The 19,588-nt window shown below is 37.8% G+C and overlaps 1 protein-coding gene across 12 annotated transcripts in view; it reads right to left on the bottom strand.

The window, feature by feature from the left end:
• The window catches only part of nfia (nuclear factor I/A), a 617,449-nt gene that overhangs the window by 83,266 nt on the left and 514,595 nt on the right, over positions 1-19,588 (bottom strand). For 6 of the 12 annotated variants that reach the window (XM_052010740.1, XM_052010736.1, XM_052010738.1 and 3 more), the window contains 2 exons: positions 18,207-18,281; positions 16,769-16,897 (listed from right to left, as the gene is read on the bottom strand). The exons of 2 other annotated variants lie outside the window; for them this stretch is intronic. In XM_052010740.1, coding sequence (XP_051866700.1) covers positions 16,769-16,897; positions 18,207-18,281 — 204 coding nt within the window. The remainder of the gene's footprint in view (positions 1-16,768; positions 16,898-18,206; positions 18,282-19,588) is intronic. 4 more of the 12 variants (XM_052010741.1, XM_052010748.1, XM_052010744.1 and 1 more) reach the window with 1 other exon arrangement.

Consider the following 19,588-nt stretch of genomic DNA (forward strand, 5'->3'; position numbering starts at 1 on the left):
GTTTTGATCTCCTTATTTAGGGAGGGATACACATGCACTGAGGCAGTTTGGAGAAGGTTCACAAGGTTGATTCCTGGGATGAAAGGGTTGACGTATGAAGAGAGGTTGAGCAGGCTGGGCCTAAGCATTGAAGTTTAGTGTACACAATCTCACTGAAATATACAAGAGCCTGAGGGACTTTACAAAGTAAATGCTGAGAAGTTTCCTCTTGTGGAGGAATCTAGAGATGGGGGAGTATTTTTGAATAAGGGGTCTCCACACATGCTTCAGGTGAAGATGAGGAGGCTTTTCTTTTCTCGGAGGGTTGCGAATCTTTCGAATACTTTATTTCAGTTAGCTGTGGAGTCTGAGAAAGACAGATGCCTGAACTACAGAGGAGACAAAGACTGAGAGGAACAGGTAGGAAAGTAGAATTGAGACCAAGATCAGATCAACCATATTCTTACTGAATGACAGAACAGGCTCAAGATCCACGGGCTCAAGGGCTATGTATTCTACTCATTCTTCTATTTCTTATGTTCTTAAACTTCAGCCAGACTTTTTAATTTTCACGTTTTAAGTAGTCTGAGCTGAGGGGAAGAGAGAACAGAGGAAAGGGATCCCTGCTTCCCCTGCCTTTTGTTAGTTTCACAAATGCAAATTCTGTATTAATGCTGTGATACATTAAACAAAATGCCCATTTGATAAAATTTCTGTTAGTCACTGAATACATTCTAGGCAGGTCATAGGAGACGTAAGTAATAAAAATATTTTGTCCTGGATGTCATTATTCTGTATTTTGCTGTGGGATCCTCTGAGAGAAATGCCCACTCTTAAATCATGTTACTGTGTGATAATATTGGCACATGAAAGAGGTTATGGAGAAATAATCACAGGATCACAAATGAAAACAAAAAATGCTGGAAAAACACAGCAGGTCGGGCAGCACCTGATTTTTATCACAAGGTCACACATCATCTCAAAACAATCAATTCTCAAGCTTAACCTATGCCGTGTACCACCACATCAAAGCATTTTCCATAAAAGCTACTACTAAATTGACACGATGTGTGCTTGATAATTTTATGGTGTAAAGCTGGATCCACCCACAGCCTGATTGGTACTGTTAGAATCAGCACAATAGCAGTGCTAATTTCAGAACAGGGTCGAGATGGGATGGAAATTCAATGTCCAACAAAGCTTTTTCAAATCCAGGCAAATGAAGCTTAACAGGTACATCAAAATGAAAATCTGGCTGAAAGGTCAAGTTATGGGAGCAGGTTGAAAAGATTCATCTTGTATGCCTCTGAGTACTGAAGATTAATGGGTGATATAATTGAGGTGATTAAAAAGATTACAGGATTTTATTGGGTAGTCAGGGAGAAACCATTTCCTCTGGTGAGAATCGAGAACAAGAGGGCGTAACCTTAAAGTTAGAGCTCAACTACTTTGGCTTGATGGCAGGAAGCATTTCTTTACACAAAGGTTGATGAAGTTTGAAATTCTTCACTGAAAAAGTACAAGGCTGGGTTAATTGAATATTTCATAAAATTACAGATTTTTGCTGGCAAGGGTATTAAGGTTAGAAAAAAAGATAGTCCACGGTCCTAACTGGTTGATTTAACTAGGTGTCAGAGATTGAATGGCCTATTCATGTTTCTGTGTTCCACAAAAATTGTTTACTATTGTTGATGTGATTTTTAACATCCTGATACAACAAATGCAACAACCATCTCTCTTCTGTCAGGAATGGTGATTTGGCAGAATTTGAATTCTTTTATAGATTTTGATGCTGCAGTTCAAAGCAGCAGCTTTCAAGCTCACTAGTTGAAGATGTACTGCAATCAATGCTCATATATGAGACCATATTTCAGAAAAATTTAAGAGCTCGAGAGTTATACAATGTCAGCCCAATGCAAAATCTGTTTTTCCACAGTGCAATACATTGAGAATAATGGTTGTAATAGAGTCATCATTCAAAGTAATCTCTTCAGAACAATGCAGATATATTTATTCATTTTGAGGTGAAACAGCAATACTAAAAAGATGAAAAGGTTAAGAAAATATTTGCCTGTGTGAGTGAAAAAGTGAAATCTGATTTGTTACCTGGAGGAATACACTACGTATGATAATATTGCACTAAGTTAAAGCTTTGATAAATTCTATTTATTTAATTTTGCTTGCTTTGCTTTCTCTAAGAGGAGATATCCCTGTCTCTTCAGTGTCTTACACCATGACACTTGTAAATGCAACTCATAATCCCAACAACCCCTCTTCAGAGGTTTGCGCGGGTTAACAAGCTGTCCCAGCATGGTGCCCTACATATCATTCTACAAGATTAGTGTAATAAAGATTTTACTTATGCATTTACCTAGTAATTATTAAGATATTACAACAACATAAAACTATGCTATCATGGTTTTCCATGACAATTTCTCAGTAGGAGAACCTCCTGTTAATTTGATTGTGCTCCTCCAAGGAGCTCAGTCAGAAACAAATATGAAAACATAAATGCACTGAATAGATTCATATAGTTGGTAATGATTAGCTCATTTTATATAGTATATATCAACCTTAGGCATAAAGACTGAGAATGTTTTTAATTCAGGATATGAATCTCAAACAAGGTTAGCATTTGTTTTATCTCTTAATGTCCTTGAAAGACTGGTGTAAGCCACCTTCTTGAACCATCAGATTTGATATCCAGTCAAGTAGTCTGCTTTGTCCTGGATGGTGTCAAGATTCTTCAGTGTTGTTGGAACTACACCCATGAGGGCAAGTGGAGAGCATTCCATCATTTTTGGTGTGTCCCACAGACAGTTGAAAGTCTTTGGGGGTCAGAAGCTGATTTACTTTGCAGAAGATTTCTAGTCCCTTGTCTGTACTTGTAACTGCAGTATTTATGTGGCTGGTGCAGTTGAATTTCTGGACAACGGTGATCCCAGGATGTTGAGGGAGACTCAGTGATGGTAATGCTGTTGAGTGTCTGGAGAAAATTGTTAGACTTGTTGGAGGGGTTCATTCCCTTGTGTGTATGTGATGTAAATGTTATTTGCTACTTATCAGTTTCTGTCCAAATGTTATTGGGTCTTGGTGCATGTAGGCAGGGACTGCTTCATTCTTTGAAGAATGGCAAATGGAATTATGTATCGTGCAAACAGTGAACTCTCCAAATTTGATCTTAGGATGGAGGAAAAGCCACTGTTGAAACAGCTGAAGATGGTTGACACCTCCCTGAGGAACAGCAGCAGTAGTGTTCTGTGGCTGAGATGATTGACCCCAACACCTACAACCATATACTTTCCTGGGAGGATTTCTTCTAGTTGGTAGAGAAATATCCCCATCATTCCCATCAACTTCAATTTTTTATTGTGATATCATACATAGTCAAATGCAGAGTGATTCAGGCAAAAATGAAACTGAGTATTGGTAAGCATGGTATGGTGAGCTATTCACAGCACCACCAGCAACAGGTTCCGTCACTTTGCTGATAGAGGAGTGTGGAGAAAAGAGGTGGTAATTAGCTGAATTGAATTTGTCCATTTTTTTGTGGACAGGGCAAACTTTGGTAATTTTCCACAGTTCTAAGGAAAAGTCATCAATCTGAAGTGTTAGCTCAGTTTTTACCTCTCCACAAATGCTGCCTGACCTGCTGATATTTCCAGAATTGTGTTTTTTTTCAAAATTTATAACAACTACAGTATTTTTTTTTGCTTTTCTGTTATTTTTCCATATTGTCGGTTAGATGTTGCTGCTCTTTTAGAATAGCTCAACAGAGACACAGCACCTTATGGACCACATTTCTATGCTGTTAATAGTGCTGCACAGCATGGCAGTCTCTGTGTGAAAATATAATTTTTGTCTCCACGTAACTGACCATTAACTGTCATGGACAGATGTAGCAGGTCGACTGACCAGGACAAGGTTAAGAAACTTCATCCTTCCCTTGGGTTCTCTTGCCTATTACTATGGACCACATCCTTTAGTATTTGGCTGGGTCAGCCAGTGATGCTATTGCTGAAAAACATTTACCTAGTAAAGCAACTAAATGGCAATAAGAAAAGGATATTAGCCACTGTTGTCACTTTTATTCAAGCACAGCAAAGGAATTGCAAACCTGAGAAGGCAGAGTTTTAAGCACTGTATTTTCCATTTCCCCCTCCACAGATGCTGCCTGATCTGTTGATATTTCCAACATTTTGTGTTCTTATTTCAGATATACAGCATCTGCAGTTTTTATGCTTTTTAGTTAATTTTCCACAATGACAGGTAACAAAAAAGTTTTTTTTTCTTTCCTGACATTCTTTTCCAAAATTAAAGTGATCTGTTGAGGTTTATTGATGAAAATTCAGGTTATGAAGAGTAAACATTAAGGGTTGAAATTACTTCTTATTTGTGGAACTGATTAGATAAACTTTGCTTTGATGAGATTGAGAAAAGAAGAACAATAGATATTACTTGTAGTGATTGAAAACAGAAACACAATTCAATAATGTACCACATAAGTGACTTTTACAAAGGGGTCATGGAATTAAGATGGATTTGGGCACAACAGAAAAACAGACATGTTTGGAAGGCAGAAAGAAAATGATGGATATGAGAGTAAGTTTCTTGCACAGGGATGCTATGATCTTCAGCAGTAGCTACTTTGAAACCACCTTTATTTGCTTACAAACATGAATTTAGGAAGTGAAAGAACAAATTTGATATTTACTATTTATAGCAAATGAAGGAAAGGAAGAGAAGAGGATTTGTCTTTATAGCAGATTGGGAAGAAGCTTGTTTAAGATTGCAGGAGCACTAGAGTGGTCAGGACAGACAATTAGGCAGCTAATGCAATTCAGTGTGGAACACAGCTAATAAATAATTGTGGCGGGGCAATAATGAAAGCAAGTGTACATGTAATCTGCTAGAGAAGCAGGGGAATAACGACATACAAATACCTACCATCAAAAAGAAAAGCTGAATATTTAGTTTTGTAATTAAATGTGTAATACAGGCGACCCCCATGTTACCGGGGGGGGGAGTTGCGTTCCTAGAAAAAGGTCCGTATCGCGATTTTCTGTAACACAAAGCTGTGTCATCTGCATATGTACCACGAAAGGCAAGTTGAAAACTATAAATTTTCTATTTATTTTTTCTCATAAGTTTCTCATAAGTGAATTTTATTCTGTAATTCAAATTTTTGTGTAGTGATTTGTGAATTCTGCAAGGGTAAATTTCCATTAATTGAACACCCATAATACAGGGTCGCCCGTTTACAAAGAGAAAGATAATTTTGAAGTTGCAGAGAGTGTTAGTTGGATCTGAATTAGATGACAATATGTGGTTTTAAATACTGAATTATAAAAACAAACAAAATGGAAAAGTTGAGGTGGAAATTCACAAACATGCCAGAGGGACAAGAAGTCCCACTGATGAACAGACAGAAGTAATTAGACCATTTTGTTTTATTTATCTGTTTAAGCGGCCCCTTGGGATTGAAGTTGAGTTTCTTCCACTCCATTTCTGTGGATTTTGAGGTGACGGACAAGTCCAATGTTGGACCTGCAGACTCTGTCACAGCTGGGGCAAGAGGTGCTTGACAGCGTGCATGGGTGAGTGGATAATTTGGTAGACTTTTTCAATGGTTTTGCTGAGCTTCTGTGTGCTCCCGACGAACGGACTTCTCTATGCCATTCCAAATGTTCTTTCTCCACTTTAAGCAACCCAGGGCCAGAGATTCCCCTCAGTTGATGAGGAGCTTTCAAGATTTCAACATTAATCTTTGATTTGCTTCATTTGTCCACTTAGGGTCTGTTTCAGGAATTTGGCATTGGGCATGTGAATGATGTGGCCTGACAATGAGATCTGAATGAATATAATTAGGATCTCAACACTGCAGGTATTGACTTGGAGAATCTTGCAGAGACAACTTTGGTGGCATCTATCCAGTGCCGCGAGGTGCCTGCTGTGATTCATCTTGGTCTTCAAAAGGTAGGAATCACTGTTGCCCAGCAGAAAATGAACTTTGTGCTGGGTTGAAGGTCTTGATCTTCAAACATTCCTTTCATCAGATGACCAAAGGCTGTGCCGGTGCACTGAATGGTGAATGTTATCATCGATGTCTGCTTTCATTGAGAGTTGGCTCCTGAGATATGGGAAATGGAGCAGGTTGTCAGCTGCTTTCATTATCAAGAGTGTAGTGTCGTTCAATGGTCAGATTGGCAGAGGAGCTATGTTTTGTGGAAATTAACTGTAAGGTCCATTCTTTATGTGCTTCAGTGAACAAGTTAACGATGATTTGAAGGTTGACTCTGGACATGTGGCTGCACAATTATCATCTGTGTAGTGCAGTTTGATGATAGGAGTTGTGCTGAACTTGTTTCTGTGGTTGAGGTGAGGTAGGTTGAATAGTTTCCAATTTTTCCTGCAGATTAGTACCTCTCTAGTAGGAAGCTTGGTGGAGGTGTGATGCAGCATTGCAGCCAGAAAGACTGAGGGAAATGTACGGGCAAATATATGGCTTTGTTTGACATCAATATACATTGGTGTGTTATTTATGCACTACAATGTAGAAATCTGTAGGATAATTTGATAACAATTGCAGGGTTTGACAGCAAAGATGATGTTTCCCATGTCTGCAATGTCCAGGACCAGTCACAGTTTCAAAATAAAGAGCTGGCCATCAGGACTGAGTAACAAGGGACTGCAGATGCTGGAACCTAGATGAAAAAAAACAAGAAGATGCTGGACAAACTCAGTAGGCCAGGCAGCATCCGTGGAGAAAAGCAGATGGTCAACATTTCAGGTCAGGACCCTTCTTCAGGACTCAAGAAGGTCCTGAAGAAGGGTCCTGACCTGAAACATTGACCGTCTGCTTTTCTCCACTGATGTGGCCTGGTCTACTGAGTTCATCCAGCATCTTGTTTTTTTAAATCAGGACTGAGTAATTATTTTACCCAGAGCATAGTAAATATTTAGAATTCTTCACCCAGAGTAGTTGTGGAGTTTCAGTTACTGAGTATACTTAAGACTAGATTGATAGATTTTGGAATATTAAAGGAATCAAAGCATATGGGTTTGGCACAACAAAGCATTGCTAAGGTAAAATATTCACCACAATATATTTGAATGGTAGAACGGGTGTGAGTACAATGGCTTACTAGTGCTTCTTTTTCTCATCTTACTGTTTAACATTGTCAGCTATCTGTACATCCATCTCATGTCTCCAACAATGTGGAATGTGCCTTTACTTGCCCAATATCTTGTCAAATGATAGGCCAGGTCACAACAAGGCATTTAGCTACCTTGGACTTAAAGCAAGCCTCTGTTAAATCCAACACTTTTAAAAGAATCTTGAAAACCCCATTCTGACTAATAATGCCTAGTAATCTCCTCTTGGTCAAAAAAAATCCCCACATTTGCGAAGTGCCTCGAGACAGACCTATGTTATAGGAGCCATGAACGTAACTTGGTATTTTTGCAGTGAGCTAGTAGGTCAGCACAATCCCTCTGTTAGCTTCAGACGACAGACTCTGAGCTGAACTTACCCAGATGTGTCATTATATTTCCTTTGAAGCCTATTCGTACAAGCTCTTTTCAAAAACTACAATTTCCTTAATTAAATTAAGTGATTAACCATTCCCTGACAACTGCAAGGATACTTGGAGAGTAACTCTTGCCCAACCAACCAAGGAATGCTCTATAAATAGGTGCAGCCCAATTGGTGTTAGCACATTAAATCCACTTGCATTTTAACAAGATTTGCACGCCTCTGCATCTCAAAGTCACAAGCTACTGAAATAATTAACCTCGTGTATACTGTCCTTAGAGTAAGGAATTCAAATCGATAATTTCATCTAAAAAACACATTTTGATTCACAATGGCTTTAGATTAGGAAGTCAAATGGGGGGAAACATTGGCTAGAAATTGGATTCATTTGCACATGACTTTATATACATTTTGCATAGAAAACCAGTTTTGTGCATGTTTGATTACTTTTATGAATCAATTAACGACCATTGGAAAATTGACCCAACTTCCAATTGACCCCACCTCCTGGTACATTTCAGTTTTGCAAGCCTGATGATTGCCAGCATAAGATGCGCATCTAATGATGTCATACAGTGCGCAGCGGCAGTTTATCCATTTACTGAAAGAAATTGACTGTAAAAGGTGACCTATAATCTGCATTTATAACTCACAGTAAAACAAGGAGCAAATTCTGCAGCAAGTTGGCAAAGAGATGTGAATTAAAAGATCCCCACTGGGATACTGCTTTGCCCACAGCCTCTGTCAGGCTCATTCATCTGTGTCTGCTTTTATCCACAAGCTTTACTGACAGTGACTGCAGTATCTCTGTAGCCTGCACCCTTAGTGCACAATGCTGCAAGCACTGGCCACCTGATGAGCCCTATTTCCACAGTGGCTTGAGCCACTCATGACACACAGATCTGCTGCGGCAGACCAGTGCATGAAGAATACCCAGACCTACAGAGAGACATGTCTGCTCCTCACCCCTCATTTTCCCACTTCTTAATTACAGTTATTTTGCTGTTTTTTCCCTGTAGCTGCCATGGAGAGTGTTCTTTAAGATTTGTATCACTTATCAGCTGTCAGCGTAGCAACAGTATGGTGCCTGCCAGCTCTGGAGACAGCTGCCATTGGGAAGTGTGGGGATAAGGTTTTACCTTGTGATCCAGGGTGAAAACTAGATTCTCACCAATTCCTCAAGTATTTTTTGTTGCACCTCACCTGATGAGGTACAAGCACTACAGTGTCCATTTTGCACATCAGAAATGCCTGAACAATTTCTAGGCAATTACCTGATACTTGATGGACCAAATGACCCACTTCTGAACGAAAATATTCAACAATTTTATAAACTGTCGAACTGGTCATGATGCTAACACAATTTTTAACTTCATTGGAAATGAAGTTTCAATGAATAGACTAAGACTGATGTAATTCCAAGGCTGGTGGTGATGTGATACAATGCTAACCTTCTGCTGCAGCATGGCGTGGGAGGGAAGGAAGTTTGACATTTGTTCAGTTGCTTATTAAGTGTGCTGACTGAGGTAACATTGAAACAGAAACAGATATGACATCTCTATGCAGCTGAGTGGAACTGTGCCAAAGTAGACATTTGAAGATGAAAATGCCATTTATCCTCTCATCAGCAAATATATGGAACAATTGGGTCATTTTTGAAAAAAAAATTAAAAATCTGACTGAATTTGATTAAAAAAGTCAATGCATCAACAGTATATACATACCAATAACTTCTGCAAAATCTAAAATACTTTTATCACTTTTGAACTGAATATATATTGGATTGACGAACTGTTTGAACATATACTGGATTGATCCCAATGCTTCCTGCATTTTATCTCCTCTCTCCCAACTGGGGTCTAAAAAGTATGGATCACCGAACTGTAAACTAATTTAATTGCACCTTGCATCTGATCTCCTGCTCCACTGCTGGAGTTGCCAATGAACCCAGCAGTGCTACCATGCTATGCTGGACAACGGGTCCAGATATAGTTTGCATCCAACCCCTTAAAGCCAAGTTTGTATGTCATTAGAATCATGACCCCATTCATTTGAATGGTGATGCTGACCTTCTATTTAAAAAACATTAAGTACATATCAAGGGTTCACTTATCTGATCTTATCAGGAGTTGATGAGCATCAAGTGGTAGATAGTTGCCATTTCCCTAATGGAACCGCTGGCTAGGGATGAACATAATCTGGTCCATTAGTCCGCAATTTAGTGAATGCATACTTCCTAGCCCCCTAGCCCCCCGTGCAGAGCAAGAGAAGGGGAGATAAGAAGCAATGAGCATTAGAATCTGTCTAATATATATTTAGTTGGTCAGTCAATCTAATATACATACGGCGCAAAAGCGAAATAATGGTTTTTGATTAAAGTTACTACTGTGTTAATATTGTTGACTTATTTTTTTGATACTTGCTAGCATTTTAAGGTGTTTTAAGTTAAATTTAATTTTAATTCTTTGAAACTATTTGAAGAAAAAGATATCTCTGTCAAGGGCATCATAAAGCTGCTCCAAAAGGCAACTGTCAAATGCTGTCAGGGTATTTTAAGAGCAGGTCCTTACGATCTGCCCCAAAGGTCTGCTTGCAGCATGGTGCCTGTGTCACCTTGCAGTTGGTCCTCTATGTCTGGAAAAAGATCATCTAGGTGGGCACCAGCAGTAGTGATTTCAGGCAGCGCATCAGATTGTCGCAGATCGGACCCTTTGTTATTGCTGCTTTTGGTAGTAATGCCCAGGAATAAATTAAATTGGCCTTGTTACAGTTTCCATCCTGAACAGCATTTTTGTGGAAGTATACTGAAGCTGTGTTACTTGAATGATATTCTAAGTCATGCGATTGAAATTATACAGCATGGCTAAAAAATTTCCAAATGATGGGCTACATAAAGATTATTAGCAAAGTGTTGACCCCAGCCAAGACAAACGATTCCTTGATTTTCATCATCAGGAAGGAGAGACTGAAAAAGCATGGTCACAGGCAACATTGCTACCAAAGTTAAACGATCAATGTTCTTTTTACAGTGCTGTGTTGACATGATGCAAACTCATTCCAGGATTTTCCTGAAACTATTTAAAATATGGAAAAGTTTGTAACTGAACACAAGTTAACATTCTTTAGATTAGTTACTTCCCAATTGAATTGAAATGTGTAAAATGTTATTGGGACCAGAGAAACGTGTTAAAAATCAGTCTGTGGAAAAATCTAGTTTCCCTTTCTGAGATGTTCAACTTAAGCTCCATAAGCTTAAAAAGGTCACTCCTGACACTCTTTTGTTATCTTGCTTTGAATTTTTGAGCAAACGTCAGCCGTCCAAAAACAAACATGGGCCGGATCAAGCTGGATCTGGCCTGCTATCTGGACTCACCGGCCATAGAGCAGCCTGCTCAGAATTACTTGTTCCAGTTGTGAAGGGTCTAATAATCTGCACCCAAGAGGAGCTCATAAAGCTGAGAAAGTTCTGAGAGGCCAGTAGGCCATGCTCCCCACACCATAGCCTCATAATATCTTGAAGGAAATATTTAAATACAATTCAAATAGATATAAAAATAACAAGTATTTTTTTAAAAATAATTAAAAGCACAATGAAATGTCAAACAGAAATTAAACACATTGAAGTAAAGTAAGTGAACTAGTTGCCTACACTTGCCTTTTTCCACAGATAGTGATGCCATCCATATGAATGGGATTGCTGACTCTACACCGGCCAGGCCTGGCATAAAGCCAAAGAGTTTCTGGACTCTCTCTCCATCAGGTCAGTGTTCCACCAAGGGTGAAGCAGGAGGAAAAATGCATTAGCTGACAGTCAGCTCCATATGGCCCATTCATTTTTGTTAGGAAAATAATTCCCCCCCACCCAGATACTGTCCTCATCAGAAAGGTGATCTCAACATCAACGGTTCTATTCAATGTCAATCTGGATTCAGCTGTTTATGAGAATACATGCATTAACTGAGAAATGTTCTTTTTTCCCCCATCTCTATTAAATAATTTGGCCTTGTGAAAACAGCCATGGAAACAGATAAACAGATACTTCACTGTAAGAATTCAAAGAATATGCTTGTCCAAGCACTCAGCTGATAAATTCACAATGTGATGTGGGCCTGAGACATCCAAATCAGGAAATCTTTGGGTTTAACCCTGGGTTGTCCCAAGTTTGTGAAATGCTGCAATGCAGACCTGCTTCCAGACAACTACTCAGCAATATTAAAATCAACCCTGCTTACCACTCTTTCTGATTCCTTTCTGAACCGAGCAAGTACAGATGGAGATACATGTATTCCAAACTAAACCACCAGAGTATAAAATATATTTATACTCTTTCCTAAAACTAAGCTCTCTCTGATTCTACAAGGAGCAGTGAAAAATTGAAATGCTTGATTAGTGGACTGTACACATTGGAAGACACAAGTTATCATTTGGTGGTAATTCTGTTCATTTTATTTTTAAAGCAGGTTTTTGTTTTAGACTTGGTGAAATGTCAGTGGAGGGAAATGAGATATTTTCCATCTGTGTCACTGTCTCTCCGAGAGAATGATGGATGCATGGTAAACTGGCCATACTTTGCCACACTAATCTGATTAATCCTAATGACAGAAGGGAATCTCCATGGCAGTAATCCGACTTTTAATTTTCTCTTTCCGCTGTTATGATGCTCTGTAAAAAGTAGCTCTTTAATTAAGCTTTTGGTTATCTGTCCTAATGTGTCTTTGTGGCTCAGTGTCAAACTTAGTTTGAAAACATTCTAAGCCTTGGAGCGTTCTACCTGCATAAACTCTGTGGTTCTTCATTTTTTGACACAGCCAAATCAGTGCCAATTCAATGACAATCTGAGGGCCTGAGCTCAATAAAAGCTTAATTGAGATCATCAATGACTTCATGTAATACACTCAGTCACTGAGGGTTAAAGGAGGTTGCTTTAATCCTTTGTGCCACACTGTGTACTTTCAAATATTAATTTATAAGCAACCAGTTTTATTTTTAAAATTTGCCTCTGTACTTTTAGAGATGTATTCCAGTAAAGAACATACCTTGACTACAAGGTGCAGAAACTGCAGAAATGCAGTAACATCAGCTAGGCTGTGTGTGGTAAAGGGAAAGGAAATGTAAGGGTGGGATTAAAATTAATAGTACTTCATCTCACAAGTCAATGGTTCATCATTTCCCTCTCATGAGACCAGCTCCTACCCATGTACATTCAGCAATCGAAAACACAATAGTATCAATGCTTCTGGCAACTAGGAAGTTATGTTGTCAAGACCAGTTCTTTTCCGTCAAATGCAGGTTGAAACCAATCAACAGCTGTCTCATCTAAGTCACAAAAGATTCTCCTACCAAACATCACCACCCATAGATAATCATTTCCAACCTCCCTCCCTTCAACAAGTGTCCTATCCTCGCATCCACACCACAAACCAATTATGGAATGGTGTTTGGATTTGTAGCATCCAAGAAGTTATTTTTGTTCCAGGGATTTTCATGATCACACGTCTGAAAGAAAAATGAAACAAATCTTGTGCTATTCTGAGTATTGGACCATCTCAAACCTCGGTCAGCTGGAACTTTCAAATCACTGTAGCAAAAAAAAAACAAACATCAGCCTCCAAAGGCAAGAGCTAATAAAACTATGTCACGAACAACTCCAAGAGTTGGATAGTTGGTATTAAAAACAAAGTCAAGTCAATGAGCACTATTTTACTTGCAAATCGAAGGAAATATAAATATTTCACAATTCAAGAATGTAGCAGAATCCAGAAAGTTGGCAAGTGCTAGTAATAACCTATTCGGAGATTAAAATGCTTAGGGAGTACTTAGGACCTGTCATTTATTACGACAGTTACAGAACTAATTGATTAGGAGGCTATGACTAATGATCCATACATAAAGATTTGCTTTTAGGTCCAGATGAATAACTCCGTTTATAAACCCTGACATCTAAACATATGCGAACTCCAATCTAGATTTTTCTTTAAAGACAGGATTTAAAAAAAAGTTGTTTGTATTAGATTTCTTTTCTTTCAAATGTCACATCCTATATCTAGTTGTACATTAACCATGAAATAGCTTTAGATGTTGGCAGAGTGGCTAAATCCTAAATGAATTTGATACTTGATTTAAAGATCAGTTTGAAACTCAAATATACTAAATTAATTCACATTACATGCTGACTGTGGGAACTGCAGCATAGTAGAATGGAATGCTCAAACTGGAAGACCATTCATAAAAATTGCCAAACAATCATGTTATTCAAAAAAATTTGAACACATGAGATTCCTCCTATCTCCAAACATAATATAAAACTGGTGTTTCCATAGCATCATATACAACTACATAAATATATATATATATTTATGTATATGTATGTATGCATGTATAAACATACTACTGCTCATATCATGGAAAATGTTACAAAGCAGTACAGGCTAAAAAAGTACTTCTGAATTTTAATAACAGCAGCCACATACAGCAACACAGCAGCCAACTTATGCACAACAATAATCCACAGGTAACAATGATCAGATCGTTGCATTTTTGCAGTAGTGCTTCAGGAAAAGTGTTGTTAAAATACCATAAGAGTACTCCAGCTTGTCAACTAATGCAATGGGATGTTTTTACATCCAACTGGAAAGCAGATGGGGCTTTAGTTTAACATCTCCTCTGAAAGACAATAAGTAGCTACTGGAATGGAGTCCGCTCTCATGACTCAATGAAGTGTCATATTATGCGCTCGTGTCCTGGAATAGGACTTGAACACACAACTTTCTGACTTGGAGGCAAAAGTGCAAACACCATGCACGGTGATGCTTACATATGACACTAATAAACTTTATACTTCTTTTCCAAAATTACAAAAAAAATATAAACCAACATCTAACTTATCTAGTATATTTCAAGCATGTTCATTCTACTGGAAGATATGACTACACTTTTATACCACTCACTGTTTTGTAAGTGATGAACTTGATAGCAAAAAGTGAATATGGATCAAAGTTATTGTGCTTTTTCTAAAAATAAGCTTTTAAGAAATGATAACTGGTACTATATTTTCAGGTAATTATTTTTTGTTCAACACCTGAAATTTAAAATAAGCTATTCAATCCCTTCTTTGGAATCAATACTGCAAAGGCAGAAGCCATTCAGCTCATTGTGTCAGCACTGGTTCTCTGAAGAGCTATCCAATTAGCCTCACTTCCCTGCTACAGAACCATAGCATTTGCAATTTTAAATTTCATATACTGGTTTTGTAATGGTATGATATTTAAATGAACCTGATAATTCACAAATATCTGTCAATGTTTTAGATAGCATTTGATCCATGACACATAGCATCAAGGTTCAATTTTCTGTGTTTTGCTCGGTTTCCAATTTCAGTCATCTCACTAAAGGAAGGTGCTGAGCACAAGTTGGCAAGGAGAAATGACAAGTCAGAGGAAGACTTATCTATTCATCCCTACAATTATTCCATGATGACCAATACAAACTGACATTTGGGAACAGACCTCACACATGCAAGCGCACCCCCTTCCCATGCCCCCACTATTATCACAATGATGTGGGAAAATCAGAAATATGTAGCAGGCAATTATGCTGATAAATGAATGGGTAAATCTTAAAGGATGATGTAACAAAACATTACTGTTTGAACAGATGTTCTATTTTCAATGGAGAATACCACCTTTCCTTATACACTCCCAAGGCTCTCCTCCACCCCCACATTTGCTTTAACTTCAATTCTTTTTTTGAAGTCAAGGAATGAAATTTCTGCCAATGATAACTCAACTTGTTTGAATGAGCTTGACCTTGTCCTTCCTGTGGGGAAATAGCTTTCTTCCATTTGGTGACTCCCTTATTCCCTTTTCCAACTATTTTGAAGTTTCATTTTGTCTTAAAACATTTCCAATAATGCAGCAAAATGTGTTGCATAAATAATGTCCCCATTTCTCTCTTCAGGGGTATGACTGGCATCCATTAAACATCTATTAATGGAATTTCCAGAATGAGAACCTACCATGTGGAGAACATCATTTTAAAAGCATACTTCCTTGGCACAACTTCAGTAACACACCTATCATAAACAAATAATCCTTTAGAGCCAACAACAGCTATACTGAAAGAACGAATTAGTAGAGCATTGCATACCCTCAGAGCTACCTCATTGACATCACTACTGTGTCTTGCAGGGAGCATTCCATTGCTGGGCGATAGAGTTCAGTAGAGCTCTTATCCAATCATGCCATTTCGGAGATTTGTTTCACTCCATTACTTTTTATTGGCAGATATTGGTGCTTACTCAGCACCAATTTTCAAAGCTCAGCACACTCCATTCAATGGTAAGAACTATTCTGAACTACAACTTTTTGCACATGAATTGAAACTAGTTGGTAAGAGTGGTCTCTTTCATTCTACTGACAGAAATACCTACATGCTATTATATATGAAAATATAAATTGGTTTGAAGACTATACCTATGAAAAGCAAAAGGCATGGGTTATGGTAATTTGGATATACCTCTTACCTCTGAGGAATACTTTCAAGAATTTTCAGAATGCTGAAGTTCACCTGCATTGATTTTTTTTTAAAATTCAGTTGTGGTTTTACATTTAAATCCCAGGGAACAGGATCTAATTGTATTCCAAATTCTGGAAAAAGGTGGATTTATTCATCTTTAATTGCTAAAGTTGTAAATGTATGATAATTGGATGCTCCATAGCATTAAGAGCTCAAACGTATCCAGCAGACAGTCACTTATCCTGAGCATTTTGGTAATTTCTTAATTTTAGTAACAAGATGAAAGGAGATTTAGATGGGAAAATGATCTAGCTGAGACATGTGTCATTAATTATTACAACAACCAGACACAGCAAATTATAATAGGCACATAAAATGAAGTCATTGAAAGAGGTTTTCAAATATAGCTTGGATAAAAATAGTTGATTAAAAAAAAAATCACTGAATTGACAGAAAACATGGGAAGTAACCAGCTGTTAACAAAACCATTGAATTTTTATTTTAAATCTTTAAAAGTCACCACTATGAATTCTTTCCCTCTTATTCTATAATCAAACTGGAAAAAAGAACCACCACCTCTCAGTTTTATAGCCCACAATGCACACAAGGATTTTTATTTCCTAGAGTTTTTATTTTCTGTACTAGCAGTAATTCAAGGCACCACACTACAAGCTACTTGGCCAAGACCCTAGACTCTTTAGTAGGAGCTACAGGGAAGGGCTCTCAGCGGCCGTGCCTCACCTCTGGGTGCTGTAATCACAGGCCGATGATGATGTGTAAATGCCGTTCGAGGGGAGGTGGTCTGCGAAGGCGTGGGACTGCTGAAACCAGACTTCTCTGACTTCTTTAATGTAGTAGGCGATGGCATTCCTGGCAAGAATGATTGATAAGTGCAATTTTAATAATGCTAGGTCATGAAACGACAGCCTGTGCAATGTGGAAGGGGAGGGAAAGGGGTGCAAAAGCAGCATGAGTGGGGAAAGAGAGAAGAGGGGGGAGAGGGAAGAGATTGCAGACAGAAAGAGTTAAGCAGCGCAAAAAGCATTCTGCATCATTCACGTTCTATGGTGCCTCAGCATGTTTACTTAGCAACTTCAAACAACATTCCTTGTCAGGTTAATAATAGAGAAAAGAGTATGCATGCAAGAAAATGCTTTCAAGGATGAGCTACATTCATAAACCATGCTCCTGTATCTAAACTAAACCTGCAAATGAATTCCATTGGATTTTGAGACCGAAAATGCCAGAAGTGTCAAACTTCCACTTGCTTCAAAGGATTCATAGAACATTTACTTAACACCATAATCAAGGATACTGAACAGCCATCTGGGAAACACTCAAAATATTCTATCAGGGAGTTGGCCTCATAAACCATGATTGGCAGGCTACAATTTGGTAACAGAAGTCAGGTCAGAAGTGAAATGGTTTTTGTGCCCTGTGCATGAATGTGCAATATACTAATTAGCCCAGATAAGTATCAGGAAATACTAGTTTTCTGGATATGTTTGAATTTTTTTTCTTAAAATGGTTTTTATTTTGTGGGCAGTTACTTTTGAGGAAGTAGAGGGTTACCCATGTCCAACTGTGCTGGGTAATGTAATCATACACACAACAATGTTATGGTGCACTGTTAAGCTTCAAATATCCTCAAGACAGACATACTCTGCCGGTTTGATATGTTGCTAAGATGCCAGGGTCCCTGAGTCACACCATTTCTATGGAGTGTTGTTATGCATTACATATCACCAAGCCAGACGCAATCTGTTGTTGTGATGTGTTACTAGGCTCCAAGTAGCCCCACGTGAGACGCTACACTGTTGATGTGACGTGTTGCTAGGATCCAAGTAATATCAAGCCAAACACATCGTACTGCTATGGCCAAACACAAGAAGCCCTATGATCCCTTATCAGACACTCACTGATGCTGTGACAAAGCTCTAGTTAGTATTTTCTGCATTTTCATTAGGCATGATTCACTGGGATACCCTCATGGTATAGAAACACCTATACAACAATAAGTAGATAATAAAGCTAGATTAAACTCATCTTTGCTGTTTTCAGTAATAGTCCAACTTTCATCCTTTCAGAGGATTAAAACAGACATCTCACATCACTTTCAAATCTCTCTTTGTTTCAGTATAATTGATAAACAATTAAAAATTTGTAAAACAAAAATTACTTGATTGCACATCTGTAGACTTCTGCTGTGTGACCTTTGAGTTTGTGAGGTCACTAAAGAAATATGTTTCCAGATCTGAAAGAAACAAGCAGCACAGAGGAATGGAGCAAATTTATATATAGATAAATATATATAATATGATAAATGCGCTTTAAATAACATCTTTAAGAGGAGTTTGACACTTTGGCATCTTGTGTGTTTATTAACCTTTTATCCAATTAAAAAACAAGTCATGCAACACATCCACTGTTGACTGCCTTTTTAGATGTGTTTAATGTCTGGTAGATTTAGAGCACAATTGGTCACCAATATTCACACAGCAGTGAAAAGGTGACAGAGTTAAGGTTCTTTTTGTACAGTTGAACTTTACCTAACCTCAATTCCATGGCATTAAAAATACTTTAAATGTTTTAGGTACAGACCAAATGGTCTGAAGGTAGCAAAGGGCAGGGATTTCTATCAGTCAGAGCAGTGTCACACCACTTCCTGATGATGTTAATACCAGATCAGTTCAACAATAAAACATACAACTTTGGAAGGTATTTACCTACGGTCACACAGAAGAAATCATCTGAAGTTTTAAACACTGCAACAAATTACAATCCTTTACAAGTAGTAATATGCAGCTTGGTAAAACTAATTTATGATTCAGTCCTTTATTACTGCAGCTTGTAGAATTCCCTTAAACACTTAATTATGCAAATGACAAGGTATTAATAATTGGCTTTTGAAAAGTGTCTTAACTTATTAAGTAATGAAGACAGATATTTTTTCTCCAAATATGTGCACCGTTATCTTTTAGAAATGCCAAATGAAAGCTATTTATGCAAAATACAAATGTAAGATTGCATTTTATTACAGAATGTAAACCAGAATATAAGGGAAAGTTTCATTCCATAAATAAATATACAACAGGAAAATAGTACAGAGATAAATCAATTTTTGTTGTGATTAATGCTCAGTTCCAAGATTATTATATCTAACAGATAATTGACAGTAAGTATTATAAAATTCTGCTGCAATATTCTGTGCAAGTCATTTCCCAATAAAAGATAAGCATAAACAGAAGGATAAAAGGAAATGATTCTCTTCTTCCTTAGGGGCTAAGCATATGTGGCCTTTTGAGATTCTGTTCTCTTTATCTGTTCAATCCAATACTTGCTGCAGATATTTGCAAAAATTGAACAGAGTGAAAAATAAATAAATGAAATTATTTTGAGGCCTTAGTAATTAAAATATGTTTGCTTTATAAAATTTAATAGATTTGCAGCCAACCTGTACTCATCTCAACAAGTCTTTTTTTGTCGAGAGCTTTGGAAAACTGCACAACTATGTACATTAAGGACAACAAAATATTACATTTCAACAAATCCATACTCATA

The sequence above is a fragment of the Pristis pectinata genome, chromosome 3, assembly GCF_009764475.1.
Source record: "Pristis pectinata isolate sPriPec2 chromosome 3, sPriPec2.1.pri, whole genome shotgun sequence".
NCBI lineage: Eukaryota > Metazoa > Chordata > Chondrichthyes > Rhinopristiformes > Pristidae > Pristis > Pristis pectinata.